Here is a 13,051-nt window from a genome sequence, read left to right on the forward strand (position 1 = left end):
ATCTTCTGGAACGTCGGTCTCGGGCTGTCACATAGGGAGTCAGGTCATGAGGGACAAATAGATGGTTATGCTTGTCCACAATTTTTTTGACAAACCAGAGGCCACTGCTATCTTGTAGTTCAACCTGGAAAAAAGCCGGACACACACACCGAGAAAGACCCCTTGGTGTTCTTTTTCTTTCGGCTCTCTTAAAGTGCTTAAGGGCCCGCCATCCTTGTTTGCAGCCCATGTACGTACGTCGGTATGCATTTTGTTTCGAACCCCTGTACTTCAGATCATCCTTTCTAACACCAAAACCTTTTTTGTAGCATAGTCTGCGTAGAACATGTAGGCTTCTTCCTCACTCCTGAAAGTCTTCTTCACTATCTCTAGATATTCCATGTACTCATTCAGGTCTATATGTACGTCTGTAGCACCCATGTCTTTATCATCAATTCCTTTGCGTTGCATGTCTACATCATCCATGTCTTTATCATTCATGTCTACGTCATCCTTGCCTGCATCCTCATTGTCCTTATCATCCATGTCTGTACCATCCGTTCCTTTCTTGTACATGCCTACACCGTCATTGTCATTATCGTTCATGTCTTTGCCTTCCTTGCCTCTATCACCCATGTCCTTGTCATCCTTGCATTTATCGCTCATGTTTTCGCCAGTGTTGCCTTTATCGCTCATGTTTTCGCCGTCCATGTCGTTATGCTGCGAAGGAAAACACATAGACAACGTTACGAATGGATAGCATAGAAAATAATTATAAACTACTCTGCTTAAATAATTGAAACTTATTTTCAGTTCGAATTCATGTACCTATCTTAGTCCATGAAAAGTTCTAACTAAGTATGAAATATGCCATAACTAAATCCAAAATGCCGTGACTAATCCTTAAAATGTCGTCAGTAATCACACCCTCATAAGTCCACCCTCATAGATCGAATGTCCTAACTAAATTCAAAATATCTTCAAACTCAATTCAAAAATATCTCCTAACTAAATCGAAAATAACTCCAAACTTAATTAAAAATATCTCCTAACTAAATCCAAAATATGTCATAACCCAAATCCAAATTACACTTTCTTTGAATTCAAATCTGCTGATAACTATCCTGTGCCACAAACTAAGTCCAAAATATATCCTAACTAAATCCGAATTACACTTCCTTTCAATCGAAATCTTGTCACAACTTTCTCACATTACAGAATATCTTCTATCTAAATCCAAAGAATGTCATAACTAAATCCAAACTACACTTACCTCGAATCCAAATCTGCTGACAACTTTCTCATGTCACATAACCCAAACACTTCGTTTCAATTGAAACATACCCACAATTTTCAATTGAAATATACCCACATAACCCAAACACTTCGTTTCAATTAAAATTACACTTTGTTTCAATTGAAATATACCCACAATTTTCTCATATATTACATATCATGAACCCTAATTGAATCAGACCATATCGGTACTAATCAGATCTCGGCGGCACTTACATCTGAGAGGTCGTTGCAAAGATCCAGCGTGATGGACGACAATGACGATGAACTAGCCTCACGTTGGCTTAGGGGCCTCCAATGGGGATTAGGCGGCTCCTCGGAAGATCTAGCGTCCCATAGCGCGAGGGGGATCGCGTGCGAGGGAGGAGTAGGAGGAGGAGGAGGAGAAAGAAGAGGAGGAGTGGCTCGACGAGTGCGCGTCGCGCTGATCGGCGGTGATCGAGGGCAGCAATGTGTTCGCCGGAGGCTAGGGTTCGAGAGGATGTGAGGAACAGCTCTAATGCAATTCAAATGACCATGAACGATGGTGATCCCGTTTAGTAATTAAAGTGTTATGTTAATGTAATTAATCTGATTCAAAATTTTAGGACAATAATATCCCTAGATTTAATTGGGGCATCCTAAATTTTAATAATTTTTACATTGAAAATGCCCTTGGGCTTTAATAAGGCTCAATTAATGTTGTCCGTTGGATCGCTCATATAATACATGTGCTTTCGTATATTGCGATGCACCGTAAAATATTCCGACAGAAAACCCCGTCTTCTATTAGGCTGCTTTCGGTTGACAGGGATTAGGAGAGGGTTTGACAGGGATTGGAGGGGATTGAATCCCATGCAAGTCAAATTCCTTCCAATTCCCCTAAGACAGGGAGTAACCGAACAACGCCTTAGGCTCCGTTTGACATGGGCCGTTGGGGCTTTGGAGGGTTTGCGTACGCAACGGCCCATTTTATACACGGGGTTTGTAGGGGCCGATCCCCTCTAATCCCCTTCGACCCTCTCGTAGCCACGCGAATTTGAATCTTCGTCACCTGGCTCAGGGAAGCACGCCCGAGCACGGTCTTTGCCACCGCCACCGCCACCAGCCTCCACCACGTCTCCCGTCCCGTCCGCCCCCCTTTGCTCGTCATCCCCACATACCCGCCGTCGCCGCCGCCGCACGACGCACGAGCTGCGCCCTCCTCCGAAGTACGACGGGCCTCCGCACGGCTGTCGGCCGGCTGGTGGTGGCTGTAGGTACATGATGTAGATAGAGATGTGACACGTACGACGGTGCCGGCCGGCTGATAATACGTGCGTGAGCGCGTATCCATTCCAGCTAGTTGTGTTTGTGACTCGCCGGTCATGCCAATTCTGAGTCGAGGCGAGGTGATGGCCGGCCTTGCCTTGCAGGTGCAGGTTGCAGCAGCTAACTCTCGAAATAGGCTTTCGTCCCGTTATATAGATATAGCAATCATCAGATACAACATCCCGAACACCGTTAGGGCGGACAGCACAAGCATGCCCAAAAAAAATACAAGAAAAATTAAGAGAAAAAATGTCAACAATGTCGGATCAACGAAAGCTACGACTCCCCGCGACCCCTGTGCCCACCGAAGATAACCACCACGCTCCAAAGCCACCGAGTTGTCGTGTACCAAGCACCACCTTCAAGAAGGAATGCGACGATGTCGACGCTATTGCCTGGACGAATCCTGGGATTTCTCCCGGTACACGGAGGGTGGTGAGGTGAGAGGGTCACCCGATGCCCTTCAAGAAGGATGGTGGCGCCCGCAGGCATCACCGCGTTGGTGTCGGCAAGATCCGACAGGGATTTCTCCCGACCCCTCGCACCCGCCACCCAGGACCAACCTACGGCTCCACCACACCCGCCGCCCACCAACATGCACCAACACAGTCACGAGGAAGCCGCCGTCGTCTCACCACGGCCAACGAAGCGAGGCCGGTCGGATCCAAACAAGACACCCGTAAACAAGGATCGGCAGCATCACAACCACGACGGAGGGAACAACCTCCACCGGCTTAGGCGGTAGCAGACCGGGCATAGCAGCAGAGGCACACCAGACCAAATGTCCAACCGAGCCCATAGCGGGCCCGTGAAGCTTCGCCGCCACGCTGCAGCAGTCGCGACACAGCAGCCGCCGTCCCTGTCGCGAGGAGCTCGCCAGAGCCACCGGAGAACAACCCACCACGGCCCCAGCAGGCCCGCCCTGACCCAGATCGGGCCCCTAGGGCCTAGATCTGGGCCAGCCGGGCGCCGTCGGCTGCTGCATGCCAGGGCCATCACCGCCGCCAAGGGGCAGCGCCTCCGCACTGCCGTCGTCCAGATCCGCGCCGGAGCGCCGCCGGCCGAGGGGCTCCGCCGCCAGGACCGCCTGCCCGAGCTGGGATCCAGTGACGGGGAAGAAGGGGCCGCCACCGCCGGGCTACGGGGCGCCGCGCGGGCAACGCCCGGCCACGCCCGTCGGCGGCAGCGGCGAGGGGGAGGGGCGGCGGCGGCTCGCTCGGAGGGGAAGGAGAGGGGAGCCGCCCCGGTCGCCTCGCTCGAGGAGGGCGACGTGGGGGGCCTCGGGGGGACTAATCCGGCGCTCGTTGCAGCAGCTAACAGAGAGATGATGTATGTCTGTCTAGGAAACTCACTCATCGCGAGAGACAAATTGGTGATTGGTTTGGTTTGGTTGTTCCATCGATGAATACCATTCACGTCCGGCCGAAATAATGTCTCATGTGCCAAACTGAATGTGCTTCTTTTTTAATAATGTTCAATCAGAAAAAGGGCTCTGATTTCTGATCCAAAACTGAATAACCTACGGAAATTATTTTCATAGTATTCAGGCTTTAAGAGGCCCAGCCAAATTGAATGTTTTGTTTTTCAATAATTTATTTTATCAATATGCCAAACCCTGCCTACCAAACACAATTTCTAAAAAAAAAAATTGTGGATGGAGAAGTTATGAGAATTCAAAGGGGTTTTGAGGGGATTGGATGGAAGGAAGGGATTCACCCAATCCTCTAAAATCCCCACCTTCAAAAACCTCTCCAATCCCTTCGTGTCAAACTAGGCCTTAGGAAGGTTCCCACCATTCAAGAAGCTTTGGGGATTGAATCTTCTGAGCTCTGGTAGTAGTAGGCATTTCAGCGCTCTCCTTGTTCTACAGAACCCTCCAAGCTGGTCCCATGGCATTGGGGTATTATTACACGCCTAGCATAGTCTTTGAGATGTTGATTGCAGCGTGGACGGGAGCGAGTGTCCCCGGCGGTGAGCCGGTGAGTGGGTGTGCAGGTAGGCAGGCAGGCATGCAACCCCGCCCGTACCTAATAAATGGTGGTCATGGGTAGAGTAACTCCGGCAGAGATCGCAATCTTTCTTGCATGCATGCGTTCCCCGGCCAGCCAGAGCCGCGCTCGCAGCAGTTAAAACTTGCCGGCGACCGGCGTGAATCGTCAATGCAGCACTCATTCTCCGCTGGCTGCTAAGGACGAGCAGCCTAACGGCGACCCACGACCATCCATGGGTGAGTACAGTTGATCAGGCTCCGTGGAACCTTCATCCAAGTCCGGGCCTGCGTGTCAGTGTCGCCCATGCATGGCCGGATCTTGCTAACTAACACAAGACACCCACCGTCATCCATTAACGGTCGAGCATGCTCGCCTTGAGAAAATCTCAGTGCGTACGTACGTACGGCACCGTGTGTTACTCAAACGCAGGTGCGTGCAGTAAGCCAGTAAGCAGCATGCATGCGGGCTGCCCAGCCTTTTGCTCTCCCTGTCCTTCTACGTGCAGCAATTGAATGGCACACGCTCTCCCTAGGCGGCCCGTATGCGCCGGCTGCCACCCCACGACGGAATGCCCCCATCCGCGGTGGTGGTATAAATCTGCGAACCCGCCACCACCTTTCTCCGCCACCGATCCTTTAGCCACGACGACACCTGACCTGATCAATCCATCGAAAGATCTTCTCGCCCACGCACGGACGATGGACATGGAGATGGAGGTGAGTCGAGCAAAGCATTGTCGTCGTTGGCTTGCTTTTCTAGCTCGTACAGTCGTACTATATCGTTGGGTTGGGTGCTGATGCGAGCGTGTCGCGTTACGTACCTGCCGAGCAGAGGATGATGGGGTGCCAGATCCCGGCGTTCGGGGTGTGGAACTACTGCAGCGACCTGCCCATCACGCAGTACTTCGACCTCGCCATGCAGGCCAGGCTGCTCAAGCGCCACCGCCGCTGCTGCGACGCCGGCGAGCGCCGCCTCGTGCTCTTCGGCGCCTCGCCGTCTCCACGCAAGCCGCCCCAGATCAAGGTGCGCACACACGATATGCTTGGGTTTCCAGGCTTGTCAAATTTCGTCACCTTTTACTAGGATGGAGTTGAGTTGACTGATTCGGCCTGGTATAATATTTTGGGTGGTCTCGGCCAGGTGATAAGGAGGGACGTCGGGGAGAAGCAGAGCGACGGCGGCGAGCTGCTGCGGGAGCTGGACGGCGGCGTGACAGGGAGGGCGGCTGCTGGCAGTGCGACCAAGCGTGTGCCTGCTGCCGGGGCCGTGGACGAGGACCTCTACAAGGTGCCACGGCCGCTCATGTACCAAAAACCTCGAAAGGTACGTGGGTGTTTACAAACGGCCCTGCTCTAGCCTTTTGCCTTGCAACGGTTCATTTTTTGACCATCTTTTTTTCAGATGAGGAAGGTGGTCTGGAGCTTGTGGATTGGGTGCCTGGGGCTTGACTGCATCGCCTAGCAAAACTGGGAGCGGCTAATCATCTTCAAGCTTCATCAGGATAATAGTGTGCCTTGAAGGCGTTACCTGTTCCACTTGGATGTACTTCTCTGTTCGCCCCTAATTGTCTGGCTCTCCAACTGGCTTCCACTTATCAACCGAGTGTTCTATATAGTGTATAACTTTTTAGAAGTTCTCAGTGACGCTGTACTGTCTGTAACTTGTGTCTGTATTACTACCACAGGAACATATCCTGCATTTTGATTTCATTGACGCGAAAATTTGCAATAAGGCTCCCGATGGCTAGTTGTTTCCTTGCTTCCTGATCTTGACCATCAACTTGAACTCGCAATAAACTGGGACCAAGGCTTGAAAGTTCCTTGTTTCAACTGGTAAAACGTTGTACGAACTAGAATTGTCTTTTAGGTATGTAGTACTCCCTTCGTTTCTAAATATAAGTCTTTTTAGATATTTTACTAGAAGACTATATACGGATCAAAATGAATGAATCTACGCTCTAAAGTATGTCTATATACATCCATATGTATTTTTTTAGTGAAACACCTAAAAAGACCCTCCGTCCGAAAATACTTGTCCTAGAAATGGATATAATGGATGTATCTATAACTAAAATAAGTCTAGATACATTCATCTCTATGACAAGTATTTCCGGACGGATGGAGTATTTAGGAACGGAGGGAGTATGAGTTAGAGCTAAAAATGAAAGGATCACATTTATTTTCTGATTTGAAACTATAAAGATTTAACCTGAAGTGGAGTTTTAGTTCCCAATTTTAATTAACCAGATTTGAGTTAAGACCTACTCAGCATGATGACGGCCAACGATCATAGTGCCCTTCCATCAGATTATAATTCTCAAGAGTGATGGGCCATGCAAGATTTCTGCAAACGAAAACGTTTCTCACAGATATTCACACTGTCGTTCAAACGAGATGCTCAAAGCACAAAAAGAGTTGGCGCTTTAGAGCATCTCTAGTAGATCGCGTATAACACCGATCCGTAAAACGCGTTTACAGTTCGCGAAAAAACGATTTTACGGGTTGACGGGTGTGAGCAAAGTCAGACTCGCAAAATAAACCTATAAAAAAGAATATTCTCTAAATATATCAATTTTAGCTCATTATTTTCTTCTGGTCTTCTTCCTCGTGTCAGTTTGACTGTCGATGGACGAGCGGCTAGGGCAAGACAGGCGGCGGCCGGACTCCTAGCTCATTCGAATCGATTCAGTAGAGCTAGCCAGCTAGCGTCGTTGGAATCAGATGGATTCAACTAGAGCTAGCTAGCTACTTTGAATCGAATAGATTCAGCTAGCTAGACGGACACGGCCAACGGGCGCAGCAACCGGGCGGCCAATCAACGGACGGCCAACGAGCGCATCGGCTGGTCATGATGGTTCCGATGGCGATTGAGGACTCCCGCCAACGGTCTTTCACGTATACAAGTCGTTTCGCGTATACAAGTCGTCACGGGTTTGACGGGGATGTTTCCGGTGCTTCTTAAAAAAATTTATAGGTCACAACCCGATACGGGGTCTGATCTAGTAGTTTTTTCACGTAGACCTGTATTTTGATGGTTATTTTTACAGTTTAAGACATTATACGGGGTCTGCTAGAGATACTCTTACACACCAGCAGAGGACGGATCGAGCTTGACATGAACACAGCATCAATATTAGGGGCCCTTGCCCTAAAAAAACATATATGACCCCTCGACATATATGGGTGCCAAGCAGTCACGCGTGCAAACCAGATCGCCTGATGCTTTGATTGAAAATATTCCTCAACAGTACCATATTGGCAACAAGATGTACCAATACCAATACATCACAAGCCATTGCGCCTGCCACCGAGTTATGAGGATGCAGTTTTGCAGCATTTTTCTTTTTTGCTTTCGCTTTGAAACCACAGATATGTCGCACCTGCCGCGCTCATGAGACAGATTGTCAGTCTTCGAGAACCATTGCTTGTTGCTGCTACTGTCGTCGTATTGCCCCCTCTGAATTCCTGCTACTTCGTCCATAGTGATAGTGGTAGCGCAGTGCTACCGCGGAAACGAAGGCTGCACAAAGAAATGCTGCGGAGTTAAAACTTTAACGGTATTGAAGAGAACAACAAATTGTGATACAATCCACACCACAAATGATAGAAATCTGCAATACTTCGGAGCATATGAGCTTGTGCTCAGTTTTAAGGACCAACATAAATGCATCTTCAAATGAGCCAACAAGCTCCAAGAATATATATGTTACGACCTTGAAACAGACAGACGTAGCATAGTGTTACCACTTGAAAGAACGACGCATCAGTGTAGTGGCAATGAGATTTTAGTTGGGACACAGACAAACATTTTAGCTCCTATTAACTTTTCACTAGCTTTGTTTGCTGAATTCACCATCATGATGAAACTAGAATCCGACTAATTTAGCCAGCTTCTGACAAAATACCAAGAACATGTCATTTAAGAAAAGACAGTCAATGACTTGATGTTGCTGTGTGAATTGTCTACAGCAAAAATAAACGAACCCCCGCTACGCTGATTATTGCTCATTATATGTGAGATTCTTGATGGGTGACCTTAGTCTCATCTCTTCTAGAAAATCAGCTGGGCAAGGTGAGCAACCACTTGTGCCAACAGCTTTTTTTCTTTTTTCAGAAAGTATTAGCAGTTTAATGAGCTGTAAGTTTAAATGAAGCATATCAACAAGGAGGTGTACTGTTTAACAGCATCCAATCAGCCTTAATTTGCACCAATATAAGAACCAATCGAGCAGTTCATATTAGCCAGTTGTTTCAAACTACTTTCAGTTCAATCAATCATCAGCGACGTACCAGTCATTACACGTGTCTTCACACTAACCAAGTTCCAGAAGGTCGTCACTGCAGCAGCTGCAACAAGTTTCTTGCGGGGACAGGACTTCCATGCATTCAGAATCCGGGCATTCAAACCTTCAACTGACAAAATACTACTTATGACTCCTTGCTCCATTAAAAGGTAATTTCAGCAGAAATGGTACAAGCTGCCTACCTTTTTCATGAATATGACTTGAGTAGCAGCTATACAGTCTTGGGAGGGTAAAACAACCAAAGAATCCTGTAAAATTGCATAACACAAGGTGATACAAAGGTGAATTCATGGAAATGTTTGACTGCTCTTTGCCATTCAATCATACCTGTTGCTAGAAGCCTCCATACTGTTAACAGATGGCCGTACTTGGCACCAAATAGAAGAATGGGTAACACCTGATATTTAAGGAATCAGAAGCCTCAGAATTGCTCAAAGAAAATGCATGTACTCTCCGAAGAAAAGAGAGCATGGAATCAAAATGTAAGGCTTACTTTCAGAGTCATGGATGGATCACCAGAGAAGATCACTCGGGACATAGATATGAGAGAGTTAGCAATTGGCAGGACAGCTCGGCCAATCCGGAGCACATCTTCCTCAGTCAACTGGAAACTCTTTACTTGTTCAGTGTTCTGCCTGTTACAGCTTTGAAATAAACATGATTTCACAGATAGCAAGGAAAATTGACACTGTTCCCTAGCCCATGAGAGAAAATTATTATATTGTACCTCCGAGGGATGGAATCTTTGAAGAAAGCTAAGACCAACGTCACAACACCAAAATGGCAAAGTATCTTGATTGGACTGCAAAGTAAAGGGCAATATTCAAATGGCAAACTATAAAGATGTACAATAAAATTAGGTTATGCCCATTGGATAGTTGTCACTGTTCAGGAAAATACCATTGCAAACAAAACAATTTCGCTAGGGACAACATATAGGCCAAAATAATGGAAAATGACATTGTCGTTACGGTTTTGGCATTAGCATGAGATTTATTTCTTGATAATAGCATGCTTATCCTTACCTTCCTACTTTCCTATTTCTCCTCTCTTTCTCACTTTGCTCTCGGTCTACATAGCCAACAGATGGGCCGAAGCTCTGTCATGATCTGCCTTTACCCTTATCTGGCCCTCGCCGCCATATGTGGCACTGGTACCCCTGCTTCATCACTGAGTGAAAAGAAAGTGCACAGAGGGACAGAGGATTCCAGCAGGCAGCAGCAGCATGTTTCAGGACTTCAAGGTGCCACTCATTTTATATTTCTCTGTTTTACAACTATAAGAGCTTCAAAAAATAATCTCAATTGTGTCCCGATTCCTCGACCACAGAGCTACGATTTTCTCGTCTTCTCTCAAATGCGACGGTGCTTAAATTTATTCATGACACTAAGACAGTATGAGCGTTGATCTTATGCTCTTACCTTGTCCTAATTTCTTCTAAAATTTCGTTGCAAATTGCGTTTCAGTTTTTTCGAATAAGAAAAGTAATGTCTTCATAAGTACAAGAATAAATCCATTTTTCACCAACAAATTCCCATCTTGACCTTAAGTGGCGAACTAACTATTGTTTCAATGAAGAGATATGGGTAAGTGCTAGAATCTCATTTTATATCCCCCAATGAACGGTTCTGTGATGCCAACAGTATCCTGCAGAACTTCTGATGATTGACATGACACTGGACAGTCAAGTCCATTTGCAGTGGTAATTTCCATATATGTATGATTATGATACCACCAACATAATTTTTCAATGTGTAATATGCTGAACAATGTATGGATGAACTACAGCAGAAGTTGCACGTGCCTGAAATTGACGTCTCTTGACAAGGAAGAAGAGAGGAAAAGCATGGACCCAGAGCCGAACCAAAATGCTGATCTCCCAACATTCTTCCACATCATCAAGTCAACAACCCTTTTCCAAAGACCTTCCCAATCAAACTGCTCTACATTTTCTGCACCTGGTACTCAAATAGGAATTAACAACATTAGCAAGGGAAGACATACGTAATTTACACTATCATGCCACAAGAAAAGCATATCAAATAGCAACACATAATAACAATTGCACAGTACAGTACACAAATACTACTCTTCTGGAACAATTTGTTAAATTATGAATGACATGTATGAACAAGACAATGGTTTATCTACTAGGTACTGATAAACAAGTTTCACTCATACATTGATAGGCAAAACAAAAAATTGGTCGGCAGAAATGGTTGTGGACACTTTGAATCAGATAGTGTGTGGATTTTAGTTAGGAATATGCATCAAAAATATATATTACCCTGTCCAAACAAACAACCCAATCCAGGTTAGTTGTATCACAAACAATTCTCGAATAGAAACAACTACGGGCTTATAGAATCATGTTGACAAGGTAATGGCAGTCTATCCAATTATCCATCATGATGTGCTAAATCTATAGTTTAGGCCGATATAAATACACACAAATGTTTAACACGTTTTTTAGGACCGTTAGCTAAATTTCTGCCATTTTGGTGTCAGGTTGGTGAAATTACAGCAAATCTGGAGCTCCCAGCTTTTCCTGGTTGTGAACTATCCACAACAAAGACAGTCAGTCCCCATAGACTTTTTGGGTTTGCTAATACCAGACCCTCCGCCACTCAATGGAGCAAAATCCACCTCATTGGTCCATACAGTGAGCATACAGCATGCAACATGGACTAGCATGTGCTCTACGGTCATGTACCATACACCATACACCATACACCTTTGGACAGTGCCATGATCCGTTTGATTCAATCTCATGTGTTGTATACGCTTCACAGTGTTGTAGGTTGTAGCTAGCAAGTGAGAATAAATCATGTTCACCACCCTACTGTACCACCATTCATATATAGATTAATGGTGAAACGAGGCAGCAGCCTTTACTAACATCACAATAAAAAATTGAAAACACTCGTTCTTAGCTAGAACTTGGATACAGCGCCAGAATCATTTTGACACTATCAATAACAATGTCACAAATCAATGCCGAAATAATAGAAATTTAGCATAATTTACATGGACCAATACCTACAGAAAGGAGGTGACAGCACTTTCTACAACCACAAACTTGTAAAACCCAAGAGTACATACATGGACGTAACTTGTACAGTTAGAAATCCACAAGCAGATATCCCCTATGTCTGCGCAACAGTTTGCAGTTTCCATACTGTTACTTGTGCATGAATAGAATTGCAATTTGCAACACCAAGAAGAATATCGCATAACAGAGATAAAATGAAGCAACATTTCCTACATCAACCAAAAACTACAGGATTGTGCCCTGCATTCTACGAACCCTAAAATGGCAATTAATGTACGAGGCGTTTAGCGGTTGCTCAGTTACCTCGGGTTGGATTGATGGGAGGGTAAGGCACCAAAGCCAAGCTGGAACCCTTCTTCTCCTTCACGGCTGCCCGAGGCTGCGCTGCGGTCTTTCTTCTCTGGGTCTTACCCGCCGCTTCCTCATCGGCCGCCTCGTTCGCCGTCAACTCCCTGCCGCCATCGCTGTCCAGCCGCCGCCGCGCTCGCCTCACGTTCTTCCCGGGCGACGCGGCCGCGCGCGGCTCCCCCGCCCCGCGGCGCTTCCTCCGCGGAGACCCGACGGCACCCGCGCCTTGGTCGACGACCGTGGTGCGAAGAGGCTTAGAGCGGCCGCGACGCCGGGCGGGGCTGTCGCGGGGAGGGGACAGGGGCAGCACGTCGTCCCGAGGAGAGAGGGGCGGTGACGGCGACGCGCGGCCCTGTGGCCGCGACGGTGGCGGAGAGAGAGTCGCGGTCCCGTCGGCGACCGCGATGTCGCCGGAGCGCGGCATCGGGGCAGGGGTAAGACGTCTCGGGGAGTCGGGCTCTATTTCGATCTCCATTTGATTTGCTTCCCGGGGACGCGTTGGCAGGCTGGCTGGGGTTTTGGCGATGTCCACCAGGAGTATAAGTCGTTGAGGAATTTGAAATATACGATGAATATCGATCCTTAAAAATGTATATCTTCGGTTAAAGAAATTGGTCTTCTGCTGAAGACTTTGATCGCGAAAAATTTCGATGAAATTGATATTCCTCATGAAGATATTGAAGATGAGGAATTCGGTGCGTCCTGAAGAAAAACGATTCAAAGACTTTGAAGCGTGAAGATTTATTTTTTCTGTTTCAATTTCTTCACTCTTGAGTCATAGGAACATCATAC

At 46.9% G+C, this 13,051-nt stretch overlaps 2 protein-coding genes across 3 annotated transcripts; one reads left to right on the forward strand and one right to left on the reverse strand.

Moving 5' to 3' along the window:
- Positions 1 to 5,066: 5,066 nt before the first annotated feature.
- On the forward strand, positions 5,067 to 6,287 carry LOC123410969. The gene is made up of 4 exons (XM_045103886.1): positions 5,067 to 5,272; positions 5,388 to 5,579; positions 5,697 to 5,879; positions 5,958 to 6,287. Exons 1-4 carry the CDS (start codon positions 5,069 to 5,071, stop codon positions 6,015 to 6,017), a joined length of 639 nt encoding a protein of 212 aa, XP_044959821.1. The 5' UTR covers positions 5,067 to 5,068; the 3' UTR covers positions 6,018 to 6,287.
- Positions 6,288 to 7,665: 1,378 nt separating this feature from the next.
- On the reverse strand, positions 7,666 to 12,757 carry LOC123410765 (reticulon-like protein B17). Of its 2 annotated transcripts, none has more exons than XM_045103706.1 (8): positions 12,215 to 12,757; positions 10,664 to 10,817; positions 9,587 to 9,661; positions 9,353 to 9,494; positions 9,187 to 9,256; positions 9,042 to 9,107; positions 8,846 to 8,968; positions 7,666 to 8,075 (listed from the first exon to the last, which is right to left on the reverse strand). In XM_045103706.1, the coding sequence occupies exons 1-8, from the start codon at positions 12,732 to 12,734 to the stop codon at positions 7,990 to 7,992; spliced, it is 1,236 nt and encodes a 411-aa protein (XP_044959641.1). In that variant the 5' UTR covers positions 12,735 to 12,757; the 3' UTR covers positions 7,666 to 7,989. The 2 variants fall into 2 exon arrangements, with proteins under 2 accessions (XP_044959641.1, XP_044959640.1); XM_045103705.1 differs by having other exon boundaries at positions 9,353 to 9,503; positions 12,215 to 12,743.
- Positions 12,758 to 13,051: the final 294 nt, after the last annotated feature.

The sequence above is a fragment of the Hordeum vulgare genome, chromosome 7H (genome assembly GCF_904849725.1).
Source record: "Hordeum vulgare subsp. vulgare chromosome 7H, MorexV3_pseudomolecules_assembly, whole genome shotgun sequence".
NCBI classification, from domain to species: Eukaryota; Viridiplantae; Streptophyta; class Magnoliopsida; order Poales; family Poaceae; genus Hordeum; species Hordeum vulgare.

Excerpts from the sequence above, each read along its gene's own strand:
- LOC123410765 (XM_045103705.1), bottom strand. The coding sequence starts at position 12,734 with ATGGAGATCGAAATAGAGCCCGACTCCCCGAGACGTCTTACCCCTGCC. Across the intron at positions 9,257-9,352 it reads ATCCATCCATGACTCTGAAA|GTGTTACCCATTCTTCTATT; the intron begins GTAAGCCTTACA and ends CTTAAATATCAG. Across the intron at positions 8,969-9,041 it reads AAGTCATATTCATGAAAAAG|TTGAAGGTTTGAATGCCCGG; the intron begins GTAGGCAGCTTG and ends GTATTTTGTCAG.
- LOC123410969 (XM_045103886.1), top strand. The coding sequence starts at position 5,069 with ATGGCACACGCTCTCCCTAGGCGGCCCGTATGCGCCGGCTGCCACCCC. Across the intron at positions 5,273-5,387 it reads CGATGGACATGGAGATGGAG|AGGATGATGGGGTGCCAGAT; the intron begins GTGAGTCGAGCA and ends CCTGCCGAGCAG. Across the intron at positions 5,580-5,696 it reads GCAAGCCGCCCCAGATCAAG|GTGATAAGGAGGGACGTCGG; the intron begins GTGCGCACACAC and ends GGTCTCGGCCAG.